The sequence below is a fragment of the Fistularia commersonii genome, chromosome 10 (assembly GCF_037954325.1).
Source record: "Fistularia commersonii isolate RoL2024-O1a breed Wild chromosome 10, RoL_Fcom_v1.0, whole genome shotgun sequence".
In the NCBI taxonomy this organism is placed as follows: Eukaryota; Metazoa; Chordata; class Actinopteri; order Syngnathiformes; family Fistulariidae; genus Fistularia; species Fistularia commersonii.
In genome coordinates this window covers 12,837,580-12,862,726 of record NC_141293.1, presented here as the reverse complement: position 1 = coordinate 12,862,726, position 25,147 = coordinate 12,837,580, and the positions used below count along the sequence as shown (strand labels likewise).

Here is a 25,147-nt window from a genome sequence, read left to right as displayed (position 1 = left end):
TGTGTCTCAGTGGACTCGGAGGTGGCTCCTTGCCTCGGGCTAAAAGGGATCCCTGCCTGTTTACTTATCGCCGCGGCGACACCGTCCATCATACGCGCCAGAGTGACCCGTGTGGCATCGATGCGAGAGGTCCCGGGGGACGAGGCAGTTTCAACCCGCCTCCCTTGGTGTCGGGAGGTCAAGCTACTGTGTATGTACACACACTCTTCCCCCCGTGACCCTGGAAAGCACTGCACTCACAGCCCTGGTGTCGTGATAGGGACGGACGCGTGTCCATCACCATGGTGACAGCTGGACACCGGCACCGGGCAGCGACAGCAACACCTCACGGCCGGCGCATCGATGCACCGCCCCCGGGAAACAGGCGCGGGCCGAGACGTACGTGACAGGGACAGAGCGGCGGCGGGTGACAGCGGGCTAGCGCGCTAGCACGCACGCCGCGGCACTAGAAACGGGCCCTGTTTTCAATTAGTGTGTGTGCGCTCCCAGCGGCGAGGCAGCAGCTCCTTAATTTGCGGAGGGGATGAGTCGATGGAGAGTCGGAGGCAAAGCGGGTGGCTGGAACAGATGGGCCCGGCAGGAGCCCCGGCCCCCAACAGGGCCGAAATCAATGCTCATCGCAGCAAAACACGGGAGAAATTAATTATTATATTATCACAAGATTGCTTCGCATTGCCGGTGCAGTCTAATTAATGGCTGCTGTGTGGCTTGTTGTTCATGTTGCTGTTAAAGAAAATGTTAAATGAGCTAGAAGTTAAAAGAGAAAACTGTTTTCTTCCGTTTTCTTGTTCTCTCATTACTTTTCTCCTAATTAGCCCCCCGTCTTTCACAGTATCTAAGCTGTGGGCCGTCGGTTCTTGTCCACGTCGTTGTTATAACCTTTATTGATAAGAGCGGACGTGTTCTCTCTATCGGCCAGCAGGGGGCCGGGCAAGCAATGGCCCCGCAACGTCGGAGACATGCTCACGGCGAAGTCCGAAACCGTTTCCTTGGTTTAAGAACCGCGGGGAAAAAAAAGGTTGTCTGATAAGTCACTTAGGCTAAGGCTAGTTAGCGATTTCTGCTTCCTAGCAAGACGGTTCCTGGTTCAATTCTGACCGAGGCCCATTCTCCGTGGATAATGAATGAATGCCTGAATGATAGGTTACAAGCATCTTGAGATATGAAGGTTATTATGTTATGTTGAGGTTGTTGTCATGGTAACCCTACAAAAAACAAACCAACCTTCTCTGGCTTTGGAAAATGAAGACGCGTGTCCCCCAGCGGGGACACAGAGCCACAACGTCAGTTTGGGTGCGTTTGAAGATCCACAAGGAACCGTCTCCTCAAAGCAAACATCCTGGGGCAGGGAAGGATGTGTGAGAACATACCACATCTCTTTCTGTCAATTGGGGTTTCCGACAAAAGTCTGAACTTGAGAAAGGAGCACTGAGGCCTCTGTTGGTCTTGGATGGTCACTTCCAAGGCACACGAACACTGGCAAACAGCAGCAACTTTTAATAGACAAGTAATTATTCCAAATTGAATCTGATATTCATAGCAACGCTCTACTGTGATTAATTCTTTTTCGTAGCACCCGGGAATTCACAGCGTCCCATTAAATTTGGCCGTGGAGGTTCTCAGTCATCCAGGTAATTCTTGTTGAAATGTTTTTATCATGACAACTGGACTTGAATTTCTTCACTTGAAGACGTTTCATCCCTCTTCCGAGAGTTAAATTCAAGTCGAGTTGCCAAGACAAGAAGATTTCGACAAGAACGTCCCATTTAAAGAGACGAACTGAAGCAGAGAAGCAAACTGGCTCACTGAGTGTGTGTGTGTGTTTGTGTGTGTGTGTTTCAGATCTGTCGGACCAGCTGCTGGAGGTTGTTGGTCTCGAGGGGGCCATGGAGATGGGTCAGATCTACACAGGCCTGAAGAGCGCCGGGCGTCGTCTGGCCCAGTGCTCTTCTGTCACCATCAGGTCCAGAAATTTGTGACCAGCATGTCTCGAAATTCGAAATTTGAATTTGAAATTATTGCTATTTGTAATTATTGTAACCCCCTTCCCCGTCGCCCCTTGCAGGACCAGCAAATCGCTCCCGATGCAGATTGACGGAGAACCCTGGATGCAGACTCCCTGCACCGTAAGTTCCTCCACCTCTCGTTTTCTCGTTCTCGTTTCCTTTCTAAATGAACACCCGACGAGCATTCGACCCTTTGGACGCATGTTTGTTTGGAAAAGGGTTTGTGGAGTTTCTTCTGGAAGCTGTCAGTGGGATGACGGGTGAATGCTATTTTGTCGAGATAACAAGGTTGTAAACCTCTGTGATGTGTGAGTGAGAGGGTGAATCCTGGTAAGTTTCCATATGTGGCCTTGTGATTGACAGGCGGCCTGTCCAGGGTGACCCCCGCCTTTTGCCCAATGACCCCCCCCCCCCGCAGGACAAACAGTATAGATAATGGATGTGTTAAATTATATTATAATATTCAAACCCCATGTTCAGGGGGCCTCCACTTCAGTTTCAGATAGTCACAGTTTGAGCAGTGTGGTGCCCCCTACAGGCTCGGCGGGCCCGACCCCTTGACGAAGACGTGATTTAATTTCATTATGTCTGACGAGCAGCGCGAGTCGTCCTCAAGTGAAGGACGCGAGTGTGTGAGAATTCAGTCCGCCAGATGATCGAGACGCGCTCTCTTCACTGTGTTTCATCTTACACGATGCAATTTGACGTGGATATGATAATGCTAAGTTAGCGCGCCGTGGGCACACGAGTGTCTGCCGCCGGTCCAGAATCCCCCCCCCACACACACACACACACACACACACACACACACACACACACACCCACCCACATTGATTACGGCTGTGTTTAGCTTTAATTACAGCGCGTCTGCAGATGAAGTGCTGCTGTGATTTACATATCGATCAATGAGCCGCAGCGTCAGAAACCCAGAGCGTGACTAAAACAAGAGGCCCGCGAGTGCACTTAAATCTCCCGGTGCCACCGCACGCCGCAAAGTCAGGATCTGACAATACATAATTGTGCCGAAATTACTTTTGTTCCTTCCTTGGCGGCGAGCCGGCCGGTGAACACCTCTGAATCTGTAACCCGTTAAATGCTCATGAAGACATCCCAGTCCAAATGGGTCGTTACCCCACTAATTATTAACCGCTATGCAAATGCCTCCCGGCACCTCTGCATGCATAACATATTCGACGCCACCAAAACCATTTGCATTTTGAACACGACACGTGTCCCTGTCGCCCCCGAAAAACACGGCAGCAATCTGAGCCGTGACCCTGTTTCCGTGCACCCCTTGGATTTTACTTCCCCCTCTTGTTTTATTTATTTCTTTTGGAGTTTGGGTGAGTGTCTCCTGGAAACCCCCCCGCCCCCCTCCAGTGGCCCTCCTTTGCCCGGGGCGGCTGCTTGAAAGGTTGCAAAGCCCCCCCCCCCTTCCCCTAACGATGATAGAGAGCTCGCGACGGCGTCTAATTGTTCGCAAGCCCGAGAATAAATGGCAGCTTCCCTTCTGAAGTGCATGTGGCCCCTTTAATGCAGATGGTAGCATTTCCTCCTTCCATTTACTGGCCTCAGACTCTTGCGCAATGGGGATAATGAACTCGGGGCTTAATAAGACGGCCCTTGATGGTTGGTATTTGTTGCGCCATTGATCTAGCAGAAATCGCATCATTGTTGAGAAACAGGATGTTGTCAGAGATCTTTCCCATTAAAGCCCCCCCCCCTCACCGTGACCCCGCACCATTTATCAGTCGCAAAACCCCAGCGTGCTCGGTGTCGCCCTGAAGGTGGCGTCGGATGTGCAGACGTCGGGGTCTCGTTATCTCTGCTGGTAATGCCACCGCAGGAGTTACCTAACTGCTCTTCTCTGTAGACGGATGGCGACGCCGATCTTTGGAGGAGCCGAACCGTTGGCGTCGGCCATCAGGCCCGAATCTATTTTATTTTATCGATGGAATCAAACGCTCGACCAAGGTTAAGTCGAAAGTCGAGAAGAGCGGCCAGTGCTAATCCAGATGTTAGCGGAAAAGTCTCTCCTGCTCTTTGGGCCAATTTACCCAGAAGAAGCATTTAGCCTCTGGCGCTGCTTGTTGGATTAGCCTCTCTGCTGGTGTCCTCCGGGGCTCACCTCTGGGTCAGCTATTAGTCCTTCACATTCTCCTTCCCAGCTGCGCACTACGTGAACACTTCCGTGTTCTTCAGTTTCGACACGCTCACGGAGGTCATGGTTCTCCTCCAACTCAACCGCAACAAAACCGAAGGTCTTGTCGTAGTTTCGGCCTCTACCATTCACACATTTCAGTGTCTCCATCAACACTGCCAGTCCCTCCGTCCTCCCCTCCATTCAGGGTGTCCTCATGGTAGAACGTTGTCCTTCCAATCTCATATTAATAATATCACGTGATCTGACGATTTCTAACAAAGCTTCACGGACGCACTCCTACCGTTCCTATTTCCACACGCGGCAGCCCTTCTCCTCCATAGCTTCCATAGCTTCAACCCCCTTTGAAAACACCTCATCCCGATCCTTCAGCGGCTCCACCCATCCACTTTAAAACTTTCCTCCTCGCCTGGAACTGCATCCCCACCCTTACCTTAGATCCAAACTCAAACGCACCACATCGCATCGGGTTGTATTTCGAGGCGCCGAGCGTGGTTCTAACACCGTCGTGTTCTCCGTCCCTTTCCAGATCGAGATTGTCCACAAGAACCAGGCGCCCATGCTGATGGGCCCGCCGCAGAGCCGCAGCTTCTTCTCCTCTTTCATCAGGCGAACGCGCACCGACTGCAAAGACTGAGGCGCCGGAGTCTGGGAGGCCGCCGGAGCATCCGCAGCGGTCCGGTGTCACGGGGCCGGGCGGACGGCGGGGCCGCCGGGGGGAGTCGGGGAGGTCATCGGCGGTCCGACTGCTGGAACCGTAGCAACCTGACTGCGTGTTGCCTTCTGCACGGCGAAGACCAGGATCCATCGGCAGCGGCGTGTGTGTGCGTGCGTGCGTGCGTGTGTGTGTGTGCTTTGATCGGCGCCGCTCGGCAGAAGCTGGATCTCCAAAAATACCGAAAGCTATTTCTGGAAGTCCGCCGGACTTTTAAAGACATTTTCTAAAAAGTGGGTTTTGATTGTCATGCTGTCGTGATCCCTGCCGCGTCGAAACGCACCCTCAGATGAATGTGTTTTTGTGATATGATGTATTTATTTATTTATTCATATTATGCTGCTATTGATGTTTTTAACAGTTTTCTGCGTTCGCAACCCCCCCACTCCCCGCCACACACGCCCCCCCCCCCCGATGCATGACGGACAGTGAAGGAGGGCTGTCGCGGCTGAGCTGACATATCTGAGGTTTCTGCAGCTAATCTTTTTTTTCCCCAAACTGCGCTCAGTGAGACGTCAGGTGTCTTTGGTAAGCGAGCGGCTTCGAGTAGCGCGCCGACCGAGAACCCGTCCCTTTTTCTTCCTCTTTTTATTTCTGCCCGCTTTAAACGCTCTCACCCCCCCCCCCGTCACGTTCGAACCCGCAAGTAAGAAGAGCAGGAGTAACTATCGATTGTTCATAAAAAATGCATGACGCTGTTTTCGGGGGGTTTTTTGGTGGTTTTTTTTTTTTTTATATTCTTACGCAGCATGAAATAGTTCCCCGGACAGTTTGTGACGCTCGGCGGGTGGAACTGAATCGACGCCAGGTTTAACCATATCATAGGCCCATCGGACGGGCCGGCCGCGCTCTCCCTCCCGAAACTGGTACTCAGGTGCTTTTTCAAGTGATAAATCCTCCTCCGCTACAAGGCCGCCAATCACACGTGCACACACCGTCCTGCTGGTCATGTTCTGCACGCCTGCAAGCTTTTTTGAGTTTTCAGTCAATACGGGAGCGTCCAAAAATGAATCCCCTAGAATGGCAAAGGTGTTTTTGCAACCGGTGTGCATGTGTGTGTATGTATGCGTGAGTGTGTGCGTGAAAGTCCTGGATTTTACTTTATAATGCACCTTTGGAAAAAAAAAGTGATTTTCTTAGGGGGTTTTGTAACGTGAACGCTTCTCACATGTCGCACCAGCCTGATCGACATGTGGCTGCACCCCTGCATGTTTTTGTTTCGGAGAACTCTCTTTTTCTGGGCTTGGACTGTTTTCCTCTCCTTCTCCTTCTTCTTCTTCTTCTTCTTCTTCTTTTTTAAAAGTGCCACGGAGCGGCGGAGAGCGTCTCGTCCTCTGCCCCGCCCCGTTCAGTGCAGCGTTTGTACGGTGAACTCGTATTTTTGTACACGTTTTCGTGCTTTTTTTCTCTGCTTGGCGCTTCGCACCGGAAAAAACAAACAAACAAAAAAAAAACCCTGCTGAAGTGTTGTTCTGCGATCGAAGAAACAAACGGAAAAAAAAAGTTGCCTGTTGACGCTGATTGAGAAAAGTAATGATTAAAAACGCTCGTGGTGTTTCACGTTGGACTCCATCTCTGGTGTTTCATTCGCACGAGGACCCACTCGAACACACACTGAATCCCTCGGAGTGCCTATGTGTGTGTGTGTGTGTGTGTGTGTGTGTGTGTGTGTGTGTGTGTGTGTGTGTGTGTTTCTTAAAGAAGATAAGGCCTGCCCCTTGTTTTCCCCAGATGCAGAGGTCAATTTGCAGGTAAGAAAATCCCTTTATAATCTGTATTTATATATATGAAAACCCTGTATATGTATAAACAAGCTGTACTCGTGTCCAAACAGGAAGTGGCGTGGGATTCGCCGAGTGTAATTGCACTCCATTTGACCGACGGTTCATCCCATGTTCCGGCGTGGCTGGGGAGGACAGACCAATCACGTGCAGGTACCGGGGGAGGGAGGGGTCGGGTCGCACGAGGAGATCAACCAATAGAGCGGCGTTTAAAGAAAACCAGAGCCAACCACGGCTTGGCGGCGCGGCGCTCGTCCAGCTGGACGGAAGAGCCGCAAGTTGGCGGGGGAGGCGTTCTCCGCGCTTCCGTTCCCAACTCACCTTTGCCCGAAATGAGCAGCGTCTCCCTCCACGCCGTTCCTCTCCCGGTCACATGACCATGTGAGAGGCTCCGGACGCACCCGCCATCTTGACCGGCCAGAGCCTGGCGATGGTAGATTCTTCAGACTGGACCTCCAGGTGACTTCGCCATAAGATTTTAATCTGATCAGCATAAAATAACAATAGTTAGCATTTTACACCTCACAATACTGAATATTTTAGTTACTATGTTACTCCAGTGGTAACCCGATGGATCAAAACCAGACACCGACCTTCTCCTGATGTGTCTGATGTTTCAAAAAGTCGAAATCCGGCGCCGCATCTTCGTCGGCAAAAAGCCTTTGCGATAAAAACGCGAGGGAGCAGGATTTCTTCCCCTCCCCGCACGCTCGCCTCGCGGAGCAGATGTGCAGAAGCAGAAGATGGGAATTTTTGAATGAGTCCCGAGGAGGGAGGGAATCAGAGCTCCTGTTCCCACACAAAGGAAAGGCCGGTGCTGTTTCTGAGGCTCGGCATCAGATGGCCAGACGCCTGCGCTTGACCTGCGCTTCTCCGTCCTCCGCCGGGGAGGGAAGGGGGTGGACGAGGGGGGGGGGGAGCCAGCCGGAGTGACATGATACTTCACTTCACATCCACTTCACCCACCTGGTAACGGAACCCTGCCTGGATCCAAGATGGCACCGGCGTGACCACCGCTGACTCCCAATAAGCCTGTCCTTCAGTCAAGTGTTTAGTGCAACGATTCAGGGTTTGACCTCCTGCAGGGACGCGGAACAGAGCGGGAACGCGGACGTGCGTACAACCTCTCATTCACACATTACACAGACGTGCAATTATTCACTCCTTCATATGACAAATAGAGAGATCTTCTCCTTCGTTCACATGTCTGGCCAATCTGGGGTCTCCACTGAACCTCCTGCAGGGTTTGGACCTTTGGAGGAAACCTGAGGAACCCCACACAGACACGGGGAGAACGTGAAGGCTCCACACCGGCCGGGGAAATCCAACCAGGAACCTTTTTTAGAGGCAGAAGCGCCGACCGCCGCTCCACCCGGGTTATTGGAAAGTGAATCTTCACCTGGAGGCCGCTTCAGGTGTCCACTCAGGGAGGAGACGCCAAGAACCAGCAGCGTCAGAAAGTTTGGGTCATCCAATGTTTTTCTAACCACTGAGTCCCAGAAGGCATTTGATCAAAACACCATTTTCATGGACACAGACTTGGACCGGGCGAATGGAGGAGTGTGTGTGTGTGTGTTTGTGTGTGCGTTGCTCTGGTCCCAATGTCTTTTACATGCCACGGGTTTCCCCATGTCTTGACCTCCGGGTCTGCACTTTTTTTTTTATTTCCTTTTTTTTTCCCCAACAGTGACCAGTGAGGGACCAGTGAGAGGTGGACGGATCTCGAGATCAGCGGACGGTCACTGAGCCCACAGGTGTGCCACCTTCTCTCCCGCCCCCTCATTTTCCTTCTCTAAGCATACATTTTTTTTGCGCAGCAGCAAAGAGGAGGGAAAAGAGTAATAGTAACTGACGTTCCTTGTCTTTTTTTTTTTTTTTTTATTATTATTTTTGCAGAAGAGGAGAGAAGTACCCCAGGGAGGGGGGCATTGATTGAGTCCAACCTGGCCGTGGACAGCAAAGGTAGGCCGAGGGCGGGGGGGGGGGGGGGGGGGGGGGAGTTAATTTCACGGCTTCTAAACATTTAGCAAAATTCAATTGTGTCGTTGGGCCACACGGCGAAGTCCAACAACACAATCTCAATTACAGCACACACACACACACACACACACACACAGGGAAAAAGAAATACCTTTATCGTCACATTCAGTTATAGAGCACAACATCAGCGATATTTGACCACTGCGTGACCGCACCGTGAGCAGACGGCAGATAATGAGCAGCACCGTGGGAGCAGTTAGGGGCTCGGTGTCTTGCTCAACAACACTTCAACCGGGTATCAGGAACGCGGGAACCGAACCGGGAATGTTCAGTTCCAGGGACGACGGCTCCGACTGCTCCGACCCCCTCGGCCAAACGCCCCACACCAACTAATCAACTAGTTATTAGCACGTGCTCAACTGAGCTCCGCTGTAATGAAGTCACTCATTACTGGTCAATGTCTTTAAGCGCGCTTCTTTGGTTTTGCCCCCACCCACACAGCCCCAACACACACACACACACACACACACACGCACATCCAGGGCCCCTTCAGAACCTCAGCTGCAGAGCTGCAGGAGACTTGGCTGATGGAAGGAGGTGTGTTTTTTTATTTTTTTTTTTTATCTTACTAGTAAAAAAGAAAACGAAGTTCAAAAAAACTGTGTGTGTGTGGTGGAGGGGGGGGGGGTCTGCCTGGAGTTCTGGAGTTCCATCCCTGTGCGCGGCGGTCCAATTAAAAGGCGGTGTGGAAGAGGCACCTTGTGTGTCATGCATACATTAGGGGGTGCGAGCAGCGGGTCTGAGGAGGCTCCGCCGGGTGTCATCACAGATTACCAGGAGACGCCTCTACGACGCTCACTGTCTCCTCCGCTTCTGGCAGGAGCTAACACGCCACACGCCAGCCTCCTCCTCCTCCTCTAGAGCTCCGCCACCGTCCTCTCTCTCTCTCTCTCTCTCTCTCTCTCTCTCACTCACTTGCTCATCTGCTCTCTCTCTCCCCGCTCGCGCTCAAACACACCTCCTCCAGCCCTGCGCGCCGTCACACCTCGTCGTCTTCAGTTTCGTCTCTGAAAAAAAAAAAACAAAACCCAAAAGAGAGAGAAAAGATGGATCTATAATTTTGAAAAAAAAAAAACAAAAAAAAAAAAAGCAAAAACTATTTTTATTTTTTTGTTTGTTTTTTTTTTTTTTTTTCCCTGAAAACAAACAGATCGGCCTCTTCAGTTTTTTTTTGTTGTTTTATTTTTGAATTATTTTTAGATTTTTTTTTTTTTTTATTCATATTTCTCCCCCCCCTCTAATGGCAAGTCTGGCTCCCCGTGGTCCGACGGAGACGTGATGCTGCAGGATTTAAGCGCGAGTGTCCTCTTTCCTCCATGTCTGCAGCACCGAACTTTCGGTTAGTGGTGAATATTCTTCCTCTTCTTCCTCCTCTTCTTCTTCTTCTTCTTCAGTCCTCACCTGCATGCCGACCTCCTCCTCCTTCTGTGGTGTCTCCCCCCCATCGAGCTGTTCCAGGAGAGTTCGACCGGCTTTTTAAGATAAAAAGTAAAAGTAAGCTAAAAGGCCGAGTAAGCTTCCGAATACGAGTAAATCCAAATATCCGTGTTTCGATCAGAAAGTTTTTGTTCTCCTTTTCATCCCAGAGTTTCTTTTTGAATTTGCAGCGATGCTTAAATTGTACTTGAGGTGAAGTAACGCTGAGGAGAGAACTTCAAATTTCGCAGTAAAAGTGCAGCACGCACTCACTTCCTGGTTGGAATAGAGATAAATGTGAGAGTTTTTTTTTTTTTGTTTGTTTTTTTTAAAGTACTTAGATTTATTTTACACCTGTGACGGCTCTTGACCTCAAGTGTCAGGTTTTAACGCCGCAAATCCCCGAAGTGGAATCGCCTTTAGTGATTCCAAGTTTTTTCCAAGTTTATTTTGTTTCATTCAACCTCGGGGGGTTAAATTGATAAAAATTAGATGTTTCTCCCGCAGAAGCGGCTCCAGAGGATTTTCAGACCTTCTCTCCAGGAGAGCCGGCCTCGCCATGTCCTCGAACCCCCCGTCCGTTCTGCTCAGAAAGACAAAGGAGAATGTTTTTTTTCTTTTTTTTTTTAATTTCTGTTTTTATTCCGAATGAGTCAGGAGCAGGTGGCGGCGCGGGGGGCGAGCACCGGGGGCCGTGGCGGGCGCGTAGACTAACAAGACAGGATTTTAATATTTCACTAACCCAAGTGTCGGGGGGGGGCTGACAGTTAAAAATGAGAGTTCAGGCTGTCGCGGATCAACGCCACCGCGTTGGCGTCCAGATCGCTGCTTTAATCAACCACTTCCTGTCCGCTAAGATGGGGGGGGGTTAAGGGAGGGGGGGGGGGTCTCTCCCCGTCTCCCAGATCTATTACCCCAGGTAATTGGAACGAAGGCAGGAATTATGAGCGACGGAGTGAATTTCCGAGCGGTTTGTCAGCTGACGGGCAGGTGTCCGACCCCCCCGCCGCTGCCGTGACCCACCTTCACCGGGGGGGGGGGGCTTTTCATCTAAAAAAGAAAAAGACAAGTCAGTCCAGTTTAAATGTTTTCCTGCATTTTTCTGAAATTTGCTCAAAGTCCCTACTTTGGCCTTTGGCCTTCAGTTTATTTTATTTTAAATGAAATTGAATTAAAATCCTAGCTGCTTAATTCGACCTATTTTTATTTGTTTTTTCACATGGCCGCTCTCCTCTTCCTCCTCTTCCTCCCCGTCCTCCTCCTAACACTTAAACCTCCACGACACCAGGCATTTTTTAAAATTTATTTTAATTCAATTTATCTTATCATGGCACCTTTGTACTGCCCCCCCTGAAGAGAAAAATGACAATTGATTATTTCTTCTTAATCTAGCTGTTAAACTTTTAGTCCAGTCTGGATGTTTATTTTTTAATCTAATATATCTATTTCATCTTTTCATATATTCTAATATTAATATATTTATATTTGATTCTAAAATTAATTATTGCCTTTGAATCCTCAAGGCTGAAGACACGGGTGTAAAAACAAGTTTTATTCCTAAACAGGTCGGACGCTAAACAAAAGGCGTGGGGGCCTGTTGCCGCGACAACAACCATCAATATATTACTGATCCCAAAATATCTAAAATAGAAAGGGATTTTTTTTTCCCCGCGCTCTTCCCCATTAAACGAAGACACGACTCGGGCACAATTTAAGATTTTCAATCACGCGGGCACTCGTGTATATGTGTGTGTTTGTGTTGCGTGCGTTGCCTCGACCCGCTGATTGTTTACCCTCCTCAATTCACACCTTTGCATCAAAAAGAATTGTAAATTTGTTTTTCTTCTTTCTCCTTCTCTCTTTCCGTCTCTCTCTACCTCCCTGCCTCTCGCCGCCGCCATGTTGAGACATGTTTCCGATCGGGCGATAATGAGGATCCACCTCATTGTGCGTATAAATAGACGTGCTAATGACACATTTAAATCTCTCTTCGCCGGGGCGGCGGTGGAACTTTTGGGGTCGACGCGTAAAAAAACTGTCAGCGAGCGTAAATACGTGTGATATAAATATGTAATATGCTAATTGGAGCCGCCGCCTTCATTATTTTAGCATTAGCCGCGAGTGCCGGGGCGTTTGGAGGCCGGCGGGGGGGACGGGGGCGGCGGAGGTGGCGGGGGGAGGCTTGGAACAGACCCGGCTCGGCAGGTACAGGTGGATTCACCGGTAGGGAGGAAGCCAATTAGATACCGGGGAACAATGGGAGTTTGGCTACTGGCGAGGAAGAGGAGGCTGCAGTCAATGGATGAAGAGGGCTGGGGGGGGGGGGGCGACCATTGCACGATTTTTAATTAACGCTGTATACAAGAAGTGTTTTTTTTTTTTTTTTTAACAATCATGTGAACGGACAATCAAAATATGTCATTAATTATAATCATTATTGATATTAGATTGGAGTTTCTTATTGATTGATCAGTAAACGTCTGTGCGATGCCGTGTTTGAATTTACAAACTCGGGTTCCCGACGTCGGTCCCGACTGGAGTGGCCCTGAAAAGAGCACGGGATTGCAAAACCTTAAACTGAGGCCGCTCTCGGTTCACGCTTTTGTCTCACATTCATGACATATTATGTGTAAATTCGAACCGCGACGGCCCTGAAGGAACGGAGAGACGCCGGCTCCTCGGCAGAGGCGGGCTTTTATTTTGGCGGCCCCCCCCCCGGGCTGCTCTTAGCACATTTTCCCTGAAAGCAAAACGGCTCAGGAGGAGTCCTCCTCGCCCCATTTCTGCTTAAACGTACTTTTTTTTTTTGTTTTGTTTTGTTTTCGTAATTCGAACATGGACTGACATCAGATACAGGCAGCGCAACGATAGGCCGGCCTGTCGTCCCCAGAGACGCCTCGCCGGAGGTGGGTATCGGACTTGAGAGCGCCGCGATCGACGCCGCGTCTTGTTGTCCTGCATCAACATCACCAACAATCACTCCTCCTCTTCCGCTTTTCCCTCCCCGCTTGTCTTCAGCTCAAGTCCCCGACAATGACGAGCAGTTCGTCCCGGACTTCCAGACTGAAAACTGTGAGTACCCCGGCCGCTCTGCCGGCTCTTTGACTCTCAATACAGTGTGTATGTGTGTGTGTTTGCCGTGCACGTGGCGCCCTGTTTTATTCAAATTTTTTTTTTTTTTTTTATCTCGTGTGTGTGTGTTCACCTTTGCTCTTGAGAGTGACATGAAAACTATAGCACCCACGCAGCAGGTGTGTGTGTGTGTGTTTGTGTGAGTGTGTGTGTGTGTGCGTGCGTGCGTGCCGACCCCTCGTTGCTAAAGCTTTCCTCGCCATTGCCAAACAACTGCACTGTGACTTATTTTGCATGAGGAAATGTATATATGCAGCGGCGGCTGCTTTTATTTTGTTAATTTCTAATTTCTATTTCCTGTTCTGGCAGTCTTTTTTTTGTCACTTGGCCATGGCCTTTTTAGAATGTATTTGTTCATTACTTTTTCAGATAAATTCCTTAATCTCTGCATGCTGACTTTTTCCTCTTCTCTAAATCAGCGAGTGTACGATAAGGATGTTTTTTCCCACCTCTTTTCGCTCTTTTTTTAAATTTTTTTAGCAATACACAACGTAGTCGTAGTTCACCTGGCCGTCCACGCCGGCCGCACCCCGGCATCCTGGCAGCCCCTCACTCCTGGAGGAGGCGCTGCCAAGGCGGGGGACGGACGGACGGACGGGGGGGATGGAGGGAGGGGGACGGGGGGGTGGAGGAGCGAGTGGTGCTCAGTGGGACCCGGAGCGAGCACATGTCCCTCTGAGGAGCCAAAACGCCCCTGAAAACTGTGAGAAACGGCAGAGGGGAGCGTGCATTTGTGTGTTTGCATGCGTTTGGGTGTGTGTGTGTGTGTGTGTGTGTGTGTGTGTGTCCTTAACGCCCTCGAACTTCGGACAATACATGCACGAGTGTCACTGTCCCTTCATGTGATTAAATAATAATCATAATGATAATGATTAATAATAATGTTAATAATTATTATAAAAATGCCCTCTCAATTTCATAAATGTTAAATAAATCAAAGCGTTCATAATAATCATAATAACATGTTTTTTTTTATGAATAATGGGTTTTACCTGATGGATATTTGAGGTTTTTTTTTCAAATGAAAATGAGTAGAAAATAAATATCTGCAAATGAAACGGAGCTCGGCAGGAAATTAAAGACGGCTCATTCACAATAAACCAGCAGGGTAACCCCCCCCCCCTCCCAACACACACACACACACACACACACACACACACACACACACACACACACACTTCTAGACATGCTCAGGCCTGTTCTCAACCTCCTCCGGAAAAGTCAGGCTTCACCAGAGCCCGGGGGGGTCGGGGGGTCCTGGTACTTATGTAGATTATAAATTACAAAGAGGGCTTGCTCTCGGTGCTGCTGTTTTCCAGCACTTCTTCTGGAAAAGCCAGCCAGCCGTTTTCACGCGTCATTTATTTATTTATCAGTCTATTCATTCAGCAATTTTTATTTCATTTAATCTATCGTATTTTATTACTACTTGTGTTTTGTTAAATGTATTATTTATCCTTTATTGATTTTAAAACTTTGTGAGAATGATTCCACCATATTGGAAATCAAAACTGTAGGGTTTTTTGATTTTCATTTTGTAATTTTTATTCCAAGTAACGGTAAACTTTGCCAACTTTGTTTTCTAAAGCAGCGTGTTTTTTTGTTGTTTTTTTTTTCATTGTGCCGACCCTCAGGAGCAGAAAGCCTTCATTGCATCTGGTCTAATTGTAGCATCTCACTGCAGTTAGTTATAACACAATAATACAGTAATCTGGGTAAATGTATGACAAAAAATAAGATGTGAAATTTGAAACGAAGCAAGAAAATCCCCAAAAAGAGGAGATTAATTTCAATTAATTCCTTTGCAGTCGGTGATTTGAGCGGATTTATTTATATTGACGGAGGCCAAAGAGCAGCCTGGGGAGCTCCTCCTCTCCGCTTTGACTCGCCGCTCAGGCGGAGTCTCAGCCCAGAGGTCACGGGGACGGTCCCGTTGTCCTTCAGAGGAAGCCGGGGCGGGCGGTGGCGGTGGCGGTGATGGTGGCGGCGGCGGCCCAGGCCGGCTGACCAGCTGAAGGAGCCTGTTGGCAGAATGGCGGCAGACTGGCGAGGCACTGACAGATGGCGGGAGGGTGAGGGCGCCGTGGTTGGGCATCCCAGCCGGCACCTCTCCCATATGGGTTCTACCAGGGCCCGGGCCTGGAGGAGGAGGAGATGGAGGGGGAGAGGACGAGGAGAGCAGAGGTGGAGGAGGGTGAAGGACATGCGGGGAGAAGGTGAAGCTGTAGAGCTTTTCTTTTTAAAATAATAATCGGTGGCCAAATCCTGCTTTGGCTCCACCCCCTCTTCGTTAAAATACTCCATTCTTTATTTCTGCAGAAAATCTCACCGCAGACTTGAATTGCACTTGTAGATTATTTTTATTTACTATCTTTGTTTGACTTCTTATTTGAATCGCTGAAAAATGGCGGCGGCCGGGTTTTTCTCCCCCGGCCCACTTATTTTTAATTTACCCGTGTCTAAGTTTAGCTCCGCTTTTCCTTCTTTAGGCTTAAACAAGCTGAGAGCAGCCAGGAGTCTCGTTGCATCACGGCTCCTACAGCGGCCGCGGTGGGGTATTTCGGGCGGTCGGGGTTGTTGGCCATAAATACCGGACCGCAGATTAATTCTGTCGCCTGGAATGAAATCAAAATAGTGCGGGTTGATGTCTGGGACTCTGGAATTGGTTGAAAAAAATGCTTTTCTCTTCAAAACACCTCCACCCCCAAAGGTCGCTGTTTCTGTCCAACGGCTGTGTCTGCAGTTAACTCGTTCGGCGTCAGCTTGACAGTGGCTGAGAAATCGGAAACAGACAAACGTGGAACACGCAGAGAGCTAACTTCATCTCTGCTCCAGGTGCGCTGATAAAAGATGGCTGACCGTCTGTGCAACGGAAAAAGAATTGGATTCAAATGTCATGTTCATCGAGAGAAAGTGTTCCAGAGGTTAGATTCGGGCTTTCAACCCTGGTCTCTGGAAATAACTAGATTGTCAAAATGTCATGTAGTTTCGTTGGTAAACAGTGTCACATACTGTCTTCTCTTGCACTCTAATGAAACACTTGGAGGCGATAGCAACCAGCTAGCGGCAGATTCTGTGACAGGACATTAAGATTTACATAAATATACACATGGACAAAGAACACAGTATTACTTCAAGCTGCACTGATCAAAGATGGCTGCCCTTCTATTAAACGAAAAAACAACCGTCTCGGCAGTTAGCTTGACGTTTTCGAGGTTAGACAGTTGCCTCCGTTACTGGAAAAGAGCTACTCTTTTGGTACGATCGCAGTTTCATCGTCAGTCGTCGACGCCCCCTGTCGTACCTTGGCGTCAGAGGGGGCCTGCCATGAAAAGTAAACACAAAAGGAGGTGTTAGCAAACGGCTAGCAGACGCAAAACACATCGGTTGCGGTGGCTTCAGACACCTCAGAATCCCAGGGACAATTATGAAGCTAAAGCCTAGAGAAAGACAAGAATCATTTTTACACATTTTTATACAGTTTATACATGTATGTCACATGCTAACTCAGGAAGCTAACTTCCAATGCAAGGATTTACATCTTTTCAACCTCAGCTCCAGCTCCGTGAAGCCACCTGCCCTGATCAAAGATGGCCGCCGATCTGAAGGGCACCTTTGTCTTTTTTGTCTGTGAACGTTTTCCTGTCGGTGACCTCGGACTTTGCACCTCCCAAGACGCGAACCGGCGCTCTCCCTCCGCGCCGCCCTTTACACTGTGGCGCGGGCGCAGCGTGCGCACGGCCTCCGTGCTAAAGTGCCCTCGGGCCAACGGAGGAGAAGGAGGGTTTTTCCTTTGTCTCCGACGCCGACACAGATGCTTACCATTAGCATAACTTAGCGGGGAAGGAAAGGAGTCGAGGAGGTGCAAAATGAGGCCACACGTTACCGGCGGATCCAGAGCCCCCGACATTTAACAGCGAAGCCGAGCGCCTGCCGAAGGTGAAAATGGAATGGAGGCTTTTTCGCCGACGCCCAAAAGACCTGTGTTTTTTTCTGAATGGACCGGAGAAGGACCTGCCAAACGCGGGCGAGCAGCCCGGGCCAAAACACACCCTTCGGAGCTGAGAAAGCTCCAAGGTTCGGGGCCAAGCGCCTCGGTGACAACGTGCTACGAACTGGCTGGGCTCGCGAAAAAAAAGGGAGCACGGGGAAAACAGGAAGTCTTTCAAAAGAATGAAAGTCTGCAAAGAAACTGGGATTTGCAAAAAGGTGTGGCAGAAATTTCAATATGAAATACCGGATTACGTATTTAATTCATCTAAACAACAAAATCCTCCTTCAAATCCATGTCTGATAGACTTATGAATGTTATGTATTCATATCGATCGTATATATTTCCAATATCATAAGCCAGGTTGCGTTTACATACAGGTGTTATTTATTCGGACCCGAGGTAGCGATTGATTTATATGAAAATGACACAACATAAGGACGCTTGCATTCGGTAATTGTTTTGAGCGTCCGCCTTTAAATGCACCACCGTCTGGGTTAATCAATGTGCAGATAATGAGAGCAATCAGGCCGTGGCATTCTGGACGAGCGAGGAAGACCCCGCTCCTCCGCCCGCCGACGCCTTCGCTATTGATTCTTCGTGCTTCGGCTCCCCATCGACCAAATCTATCCTGACATTTCTATTTCCAGCTCCCGTCGACTGTGGCGTCAACACGCAATTTTCAAAATTTATTACCGTTTATGCCGTTGTTTATGTGTTTTATTATGAAAACACTCACCAGTCTACACACCAAATTGGTTCAGGGGTGAATGGAAAATTTATGAGGTGTCAGAAATTTACTGGAAAATCAGCAGAAAATTCCCATGAAAGTTGGAAGATATCACAGGGAAGAATAAATACATTTGATTATTATCATATTTAAAAGGGAAATTCAGAAAAAATAGTAATCCACATCAAACAGGAAGTGTCCGTCCAACCGAGAGCCCGGAAAGGTCTTTCACTGTTTTGACTCTGGGAGCTCCGACCAAGCCTCCGCCCTCAAAGGTCTCCCCGCAGGAAGTGTCTTTTTGACCCCCGATCGATGACCCGCAAAGGTCAGGCCCCCGTCAGGGGGCCGCCGACAACCCCGGAGCTTTGTCACACCGTGTGTGCCCGCGTGGCCCCTGCTGGATCGACCCCTGCTCGTACGGCAGCTGTCAGTCAAGCGGTGATCCCCCCCCCCCACTCCCCATGCAAAAACATAACCCCTCCCTTTTTTCACTTAATTATAGCCGGGTGAGACATTTTAATTTGGAAAAATAAATATACAAATCCTAAAGTACAGGAAGTGATTAAGGTACAATTACAAAAAAAAATTAGTGGTAGTAGTAGTAGTAGGAGGAGGAGTTGTAGTAGTGATATGTATTCTGTATTTTTCAATGCATGTTTTACTATTTATGTATCCGTTGTTAGTATTATTGTTATTATTTGATCGTATTATGGTTTTAGTTTTATTAAATCATTTTTATTACATCGGGCATGTATTTCTATCTTGATTATCATAATATAATAATTATGATAATAATTAAATAACATAATGAAAGTAATAAAACAACATATGTTTTTACTTTGCCAGATCTACTTTATTTTACTTTATTTTATTTTACTTTATTTTTTGAATTGTCTCTCCTCTAGTGTCGTCCTCAAATGTTCAGTAGTGCCCCGAAGCTCCAAGGGCTCGTCGTGCAATCTAATACCCGACCCTCTCATCCACGGCGGGTCTTTGGCGTAGCGGTGAGACGGTGTTTACGGCGGCCCCGAGCCCGACTTCCTCCCGGAGCAGGGCCAATTGGATTAGTGCCGATCGGGACCGGGGATGATGGGATGTTAATCGGGGGCCGATCGGGCACTCAGCGGCCTCCGGGAGGCAGCGGCCAGAGGTCGGGGGATCGATGGGGCCCGCCGTCGTCGTCTGCAGCGTATTGACAGGGCGCTAAAAGAAATGATGTTTTAATAGCAGCTTGATGGCCTGCCATTTTTCACTGGTGGGGGAAGAGGCTGGTGCACGAGAACAGAGGCGGTGGCAACGGATGGAGGGAAGTTTCATTTTCCACCCCAACCTAGTCTAAGACCAACAAACACAGCATGATGAGTTTTCAGCATGTCCGAATCCAGAAGGCATGAATATCGATGTGAGATTGAAAGACAGAATTGCATCTTTCATGCAAACTGCAAAATGTTATTTTCTCTGTTCGCAGTTTTGAGCATGCTCAGTGGTTTTCATCTTTTATGATATCTATCTATCCGTCTATCTACCTACACACACACGTGTGTATATATACATATATATAAATATATAATAAAATATATAAATAAATTAAAAAATATATATATATATATATATATATATATATATATTTTTTTTTTTTTTTTTTTTTTTTTTTTTTAAGAAAATGTCCTGTTATGTTCCTATTGCAAATTTATTTCCTAGCTTTGCTGCTCTGGCAGCATGCTCATTGAGATTGTAGTGGATTTCATGAGCACATTCAGCCAAATTCCCAATTATTATTATTTTCCTTTTATTCTTATTTTATTTTTTTCATCGCCCTGGAAAGTGTGTTATATGATATCCCATTTCTTGCATTTTAGCACAATTTAAAGCTATTGTCTGGAATTTCTTTTGAATTCCTCATTGAACATTTTTCATGATTTGCTGTGTGGGGGCAGTTTAAAGTTTATAATTAGCTGAATGCTAATTGCTTTTTTTTTTTCCAGCATTGCATTCACTTAAGCAGAAAGTGGTTCTGTTAACTTCTTAATCGGGGTGGATTTTGGGATTTTCGTGCACATGGGTCCAGCATACAGCCGGACCAATGTGTACATTGAGGCTCCTCAACGTACACACTTCCTATAGTTGAGGCTCCTCAACTACACGTCATTGTTGTCATCATCCTTGGCGTTGACTGAAACCCGAAAATTCAGATTCCTGCGCCGCCATCGCCGCCACTTTTCGCAGAGTGGAAGAACCGCGGGTCGATGGCGGCCCTTTTATCTTCAAACGTATTTATTGGGAAAGATGTTGCAGCGTGGCGCTCAAGTAAATGTCAGAGTACTCGCGGCACGTGTTGCATTTCGCAAACGACGTCTTTGTGTTTTAAAAGAATCATTAAACATAACACTTACACACTTCACGTCACCGGAGCCGTGCGGCATTCCCTCGGGTCGAGATGTTTTGTTTTCAAAATGTCACCTGCTGCCGAAAATAACGTCATGATATCCCTGTCGCCGCAGTGGCGTTCCACGGCCTGCAGCTGAAGATCAAGCGTGAGCTGCACAGCCCGTGTTCAGAGCTGAGCTCCAACTGCAGCCAAGAGCGACCCTTCAAGCTCCAGTATGGGGAGAAGTGTCCATACGGCGTCAGGTAAGCCCCCCCCACGTGCTCACACACACACACACACACACACACACACACACACACATGCACTCCTATTCAACTGATGTCATGTTATATTTCAACCACATTTTAAGTTAGACACTGTTTCCTCCATGCTGAGACTTATTTTCCCTTAAATTAACCTGGCCGCGTTGCCTAGCTACACCACGCTGTCGTGGCGTGTGTCATGGTGGTGTTTTAGGAGAATAATCTTGACGCCGCCTTTGATAAGTGGCGGCGGTGGCGGCGGTGGCGGCATCTGCTCGGGTGCACGTGGAGGACAAACAAGACAAAGCCTTACATTTGGCAGCAGAAGCTTCAGCACTAAAACGGGCGCCGGAAGTCTCTGCCAAAAGGTGGCGGGACGTTCCTTAAAATACCCACCAACAGCCAAAATACCTCGAGCACCGGCTGAAGGACGTGTTTTATTACCAATTCCCCAAAATTGAAGTCCGCTGGACACCGTATGTCGCCTTTATTTAATCCAAAGCAAGGAAATTAGACTATTTTATTATGCGTTTGTATCAGAGTCATCTCTGCTCTGATATTCCAAAATGAAAATTTTTGATTCGTTGTTGAAATCATCTGCGATTTGATCGCCGAGTGTGTGTGGGTGAACCCCGGTCTCCCATCTCTGCCGTAGTGCCTACGAGCAGAAGCAGCCCGCGGGAATGAAGCCGTCCAGCCCGGTGACGCCCCCCTGCAGCACCCCAGTGTCCCCCCTCCACCATGCCTCGCCCACGGCCGCCCCCACGCCCAAGCCGGACCGGACGTACGGCCACGTCCCGCCCTCGCAGCCGCTCCCCGACAACGCCTACACCATGGACCACAGGTACGGCCAGGTCTCAAATACAACCGGTAAAACGCGCAGAAACACAGGTGCGTTATTTCAGACGTCCAGCAGAGTCTGGACCCATCGTGCTGCAAGGAGATGGAAAAAGCACTCGGAACGGCACCTCGTTTCCGCACCATTTTGTGCGGCGCAAACAGGTCCGAACCTGGTTTGTTTGGCGGCCGATCATTGACAACACAGATCTCCTGCAACAGCAACACATTTTTTGGCTAATTCACCTTTGCTCGCGCTTTTGGAGGTGGTCGTGTTGTCCGTGGGAACCAACACGCCAAAGTGTACGACCGATGAGTTTGTTTTGCCGATCGCGCTGAAACGCCACGACTTTCGGGGTTGATATCATCGATAGAAATATTGACGGAATTTGAGGGTGAGAAAGTCGGCCTCTTGGTTTGCCCGATCTCACGTTTGACGGCGCGTCACTTTTTGTCGCTAGATTCCGCCGCCAGCTGTCGGAGCCCTGCCACTCGTTCCCCTCCCCGCCCACGATGGCTCGGGACGGCCGGCCCCTCTACCACCGTCAGATGTCGGAGCCCAGCATCCCCTTCCCTCCTCAGGGCTTCAAGCAGGAGTACGCCGACCCCCTGTTCGAACACCCGGCCATGATGGGGGCGCCGCTGCCCCACGCCTACCCAGCCACCATGATGATCAAGCAGGAGCCGCGGGACTTCACCTATGACTCAGGTGAGGCGACAGCTGGGGTGGTTAAAAAAAAAAAAAAAAAAGATGGAGTCCGAGCGAACGAGCAGCGTCCTGGTTATATTTTTTCTTCTATTATCAGTTCAGGAATGGGAGAGGACAGGGTGGGGGGGGGGGGGTCCGGGCTGATTGAGTTTGCCCATTATTAGAGCAGGGGGTCTGGTCGGGCCGGGTGTCTGCGCCGGTCACCATTTCCTGTGCCGCTCTAATAGGACAAGGAAGGAGGGAGGGGGGAGGAAGAGGAGTGGGAGGGTGCCGGTGGAGAGCCTGGTCAGAATCCAGAATCTGCTCTCCCACGCTCGTCCGCTCCCTCCGCTTGCAGAGCCGGGGGGCGTGAGCGGCGGCGGGACGTGAGCGGGCATGAGCGGCTCGGCCCCAAGAGGTCGCTTTTTGGGTTTTTGACCCTCTCATTCGTTTTCTCCTTCTCCTCTGTTTTTATCAGTTTCTCGTGATCTTTACTTTTTGATAATCCTGGTTTGTTTTACCTTTAATTCGCACTTAACTGGAAAAAAAAAGATTTTTTTTTTTCCCCACTTTCTTTGAAGTAGAATACTTCAGCGAGGTGACACTAAAGGGAAAAAGCCAGATCTTCTGCCTTACTCTCAAATCGTCGCATCCTGCCAGCCAACGTCATGTACAATTACAGAAGTACAGTTTGTTGATCCAGTGTAGATAAAAGTCCGTAGGCGGGGCGGGGGTTGGAAATGCCGCGGCGTCTGGTGTCCTGACGGCACGACGCAGATGATGGAGCACGGCGGCAAATTTATTAGCCGTGGCAGCGGAGCTGGTGGAACGGAGCAGGCCCGCCGCAGAGGATGGGAGGAGCTGCTAATTCCATTAGCGGCAATTTCCTCCACGAGCCCATTACTTTGATGAAGTTCAGAGAAATGTTTATGGGGCTAAATGAAGGGCCTCAGTCTGTTTATCGAACAGTCACTTTGCAAGACGGGCGGCGGCCATTTTTTTTTTTTTTTTTTTTTTTTTTTTTGAGAAATCCCCACCCCCCTGATTCAAAAATCCCAGTTTAGATGTTCACACACCCAAGACAAATGAATAAATGAAGGATTTTCCTTATTAAATCAGAAGAAACAAAACTCAGCAACACGTGAAGACGGTGGATTCGGACACTGTTTTTCATGTGAATTAAAAAATTCTTTTTTTAGAAGCACTTTTGCGGCGTTAGTTGGTTGTTTCCCACATAGGATGTTGTTGTGGCAGCAGGTTTATACACAGTCAGCGAACGCTCCGTGGTGCTTTCTGAGAAATCGTGTCTGATTTAGACTCTGAGAAAATCCCCGAACAGCTTGAAACTGAACTTATTGTACGCTCGAGGGTCACGGAGCACAGCTGTCACTGTGGTTACCGATGTTGAAAAGAACCTCGTGGTTGAGTCAAATGAACTACAGACACCTGAACGCATCACGGGAGTGGCCTTGTGACGAGGGACACGGTTTATAGAAGGTTAACAAACATGGCTAGCAAACCGCTACCTGCTCTTTACTCAAGTCCGGTTTGGCTTCATCATCCTTTCCAGCCCTTCCCCGTTACTTCCTGTCATCTTCTGACACTACTTCCTGTGTCCAGCTTCTTCTTTTGCATTGACCGTTGGTGACACTTGTTAGCATACACAGCATACACTACCCCCCGCTCAACATGTTTGATTGACAGGTCAGAGCTGACTAGCCCCGCCCACTGACCCCAGCGGTGAACTTCGGGTAAAATCGGGCAAACGAGTGCGTCCCCGGGGTTTTTTGGTCACAACTGATGGTTTTTGGAATCACCTGATTGGTGCAGAATCTGGGAAAGCTTAAGGAAGAGGCTTTGACGGGACTCAGAAGATTGAGATGTTTTCCATGCCGGCCTCGGGCCCTTTAACACCCGCTCTCCCATTCTCACCCGGCTTGCAGCTGAAGTGCCTGGCTGCCACTCCGTCTACTTACGGCAAGACGGCTATCTGGCCCACACTAACAGGACTGAAGGTACCGAACACCACCCGTGTGGATGTTGTGATGGTTCTCCGTGGGTTCCTGGGGTTCCTCGTCTCACCTGCGCTTTTGCTCTCTCTCTCTGACTTATATTCCCAGGTTGCATGTTTGACAAGGTGGCGAGACATTTCTACGACGACACCTGTGTGGTGCCCGAAAAGGCAGAAGGTGAGTCTCCTCGGAGGTCCCGTTTCTGATGTTCAGTAGAAGCTCACGGGTTCTGTTTGAAATGTTCAGTAGAACCTTGCGGGTTACATTTCAGACCATCCTTGGAGAACCTTATAGAGCCAGTTCTAGCCTTTAGTAAAACTTCACAGAGCTTGTTTTGACAATTTGAAGAACCTCACAGGGTCAGTTCCAATGTTCCGTAGATGAAGTTTAATAGACCCTCATTGGTTCTGTTTCAGATGTTCATTAGAAATGCACAGGTTCCCTTTCTGGCATTATTTGAGATTCTGACCTTTAGCAGAGCCTCACAGGTTCTGCTCCTAGCAATTGGTAGTAGCTCACAGTGATGGTTCTTATATTTGTTCGAACCTTGCGGATCCACTTCTGACCCTTAGTAGAATCTCATGGGAGCTATTTCCGACATTTTAGGAGAAAGTCGTAGGTTACATTTATGAGGTTCAGTAGAAATGCATAGAGTCTAGTTCTGAACTTTAGTAGAACCTCACTGGGCTGGTTCTGATGTTCAGTAGAGCATCAGGGGCTGCATCTCTATTTAGATCCCAACATCCATGTGGGACTGTATTTGGTTTGTGTTGCTAGCTGACAATCCATCTAAATGTTAGCATCCAAAGAGTAGCATCTAGAAATTAGCAACGAAATGTCAGGATCCAGATATGCTCATCCAAATGTTGTTAGCTACCAGAAATCAGCAACCAAATCTTAGCATCAAGATGTTATCATCCTAATGTTGGCATACAAACGTTAGCGTCCAGAAATTAGCACCCAAACTTATGAGTTAGACATCAACCTCTAAACAGAATCTACATGGT

The 25,147-nt window shown here is 48.7% G+C and overlaps 2 protein-coding genes across 2 annotated transcripts in view; both read left to right on the top strand.

Annotated features, from left to right (window-relative positions):
• Positions 1 to 6,442, top strand: part of dgkb (diacylglycerol kinase, beta) — a 65,869-nt gene extending 59,427 nt beyond the window's left edge. Inside the window, exons 23-25 of the mRNA XM_086153803.1 lie at positions 1,843 to 1,963; positions 2,066 to 2,126; positions 4,697 to 6,442. Coding sequence (XP_086009929.1) covers positions 1,843 to 1,963; positions 2,066 to 2,126; positions 4,697 to 4,804 — 290 coding nt within the window. The 3' untranslated portion in view covers positions 4,805 to 6,442. The remainder of the gene's footprint in view (positions 1 to 1,842; positions 1,964 to 2,065; positions 2,127 to 4,696) is intronic.
• Positions 6,443 to 9,787: 3,345 nt separating this feature from the next.
• Positions 9,788 to 25,147, top strand: part of etv1 (ETS variant transcription factor 1) — a 19,161-nt gene continuing 3,801 nt past the window's right edge. The window contains exons 1-7 of the mRNA XM_086153802.1: positions 9,788 to 10,042; positions 13,138 to 13,191; positions 20,474 to 20,603; positions 21,259 to 21,447; positions 21,902 to 22,149; positions 24,072 to 24,143; positions 24,249 to 24,317. Coding sequence (XP_086009928.1) covers positions 9,982 to 10,042; positions 13,138 to 13,191; positions 20,474 to 20,603; positions 21,259 to 21,447; positions 21,902 to 22,149; positions 24,072 to 24,143; positions 24,249 to 24,317 — 823 coding nt within the window. The 5' untranslated portion in view covers positions 9,788 to 9,981. The remainder of the gene's footprint in view (positions 10,043 to 13,137; positions 13,192 to 20,473; positions 20,604 to 21,258; positions 21,448 to 21,901; positions 22,150 to 24,071; positions 24,144 to 24,248; positions 24,318 to 25,147) is intronic.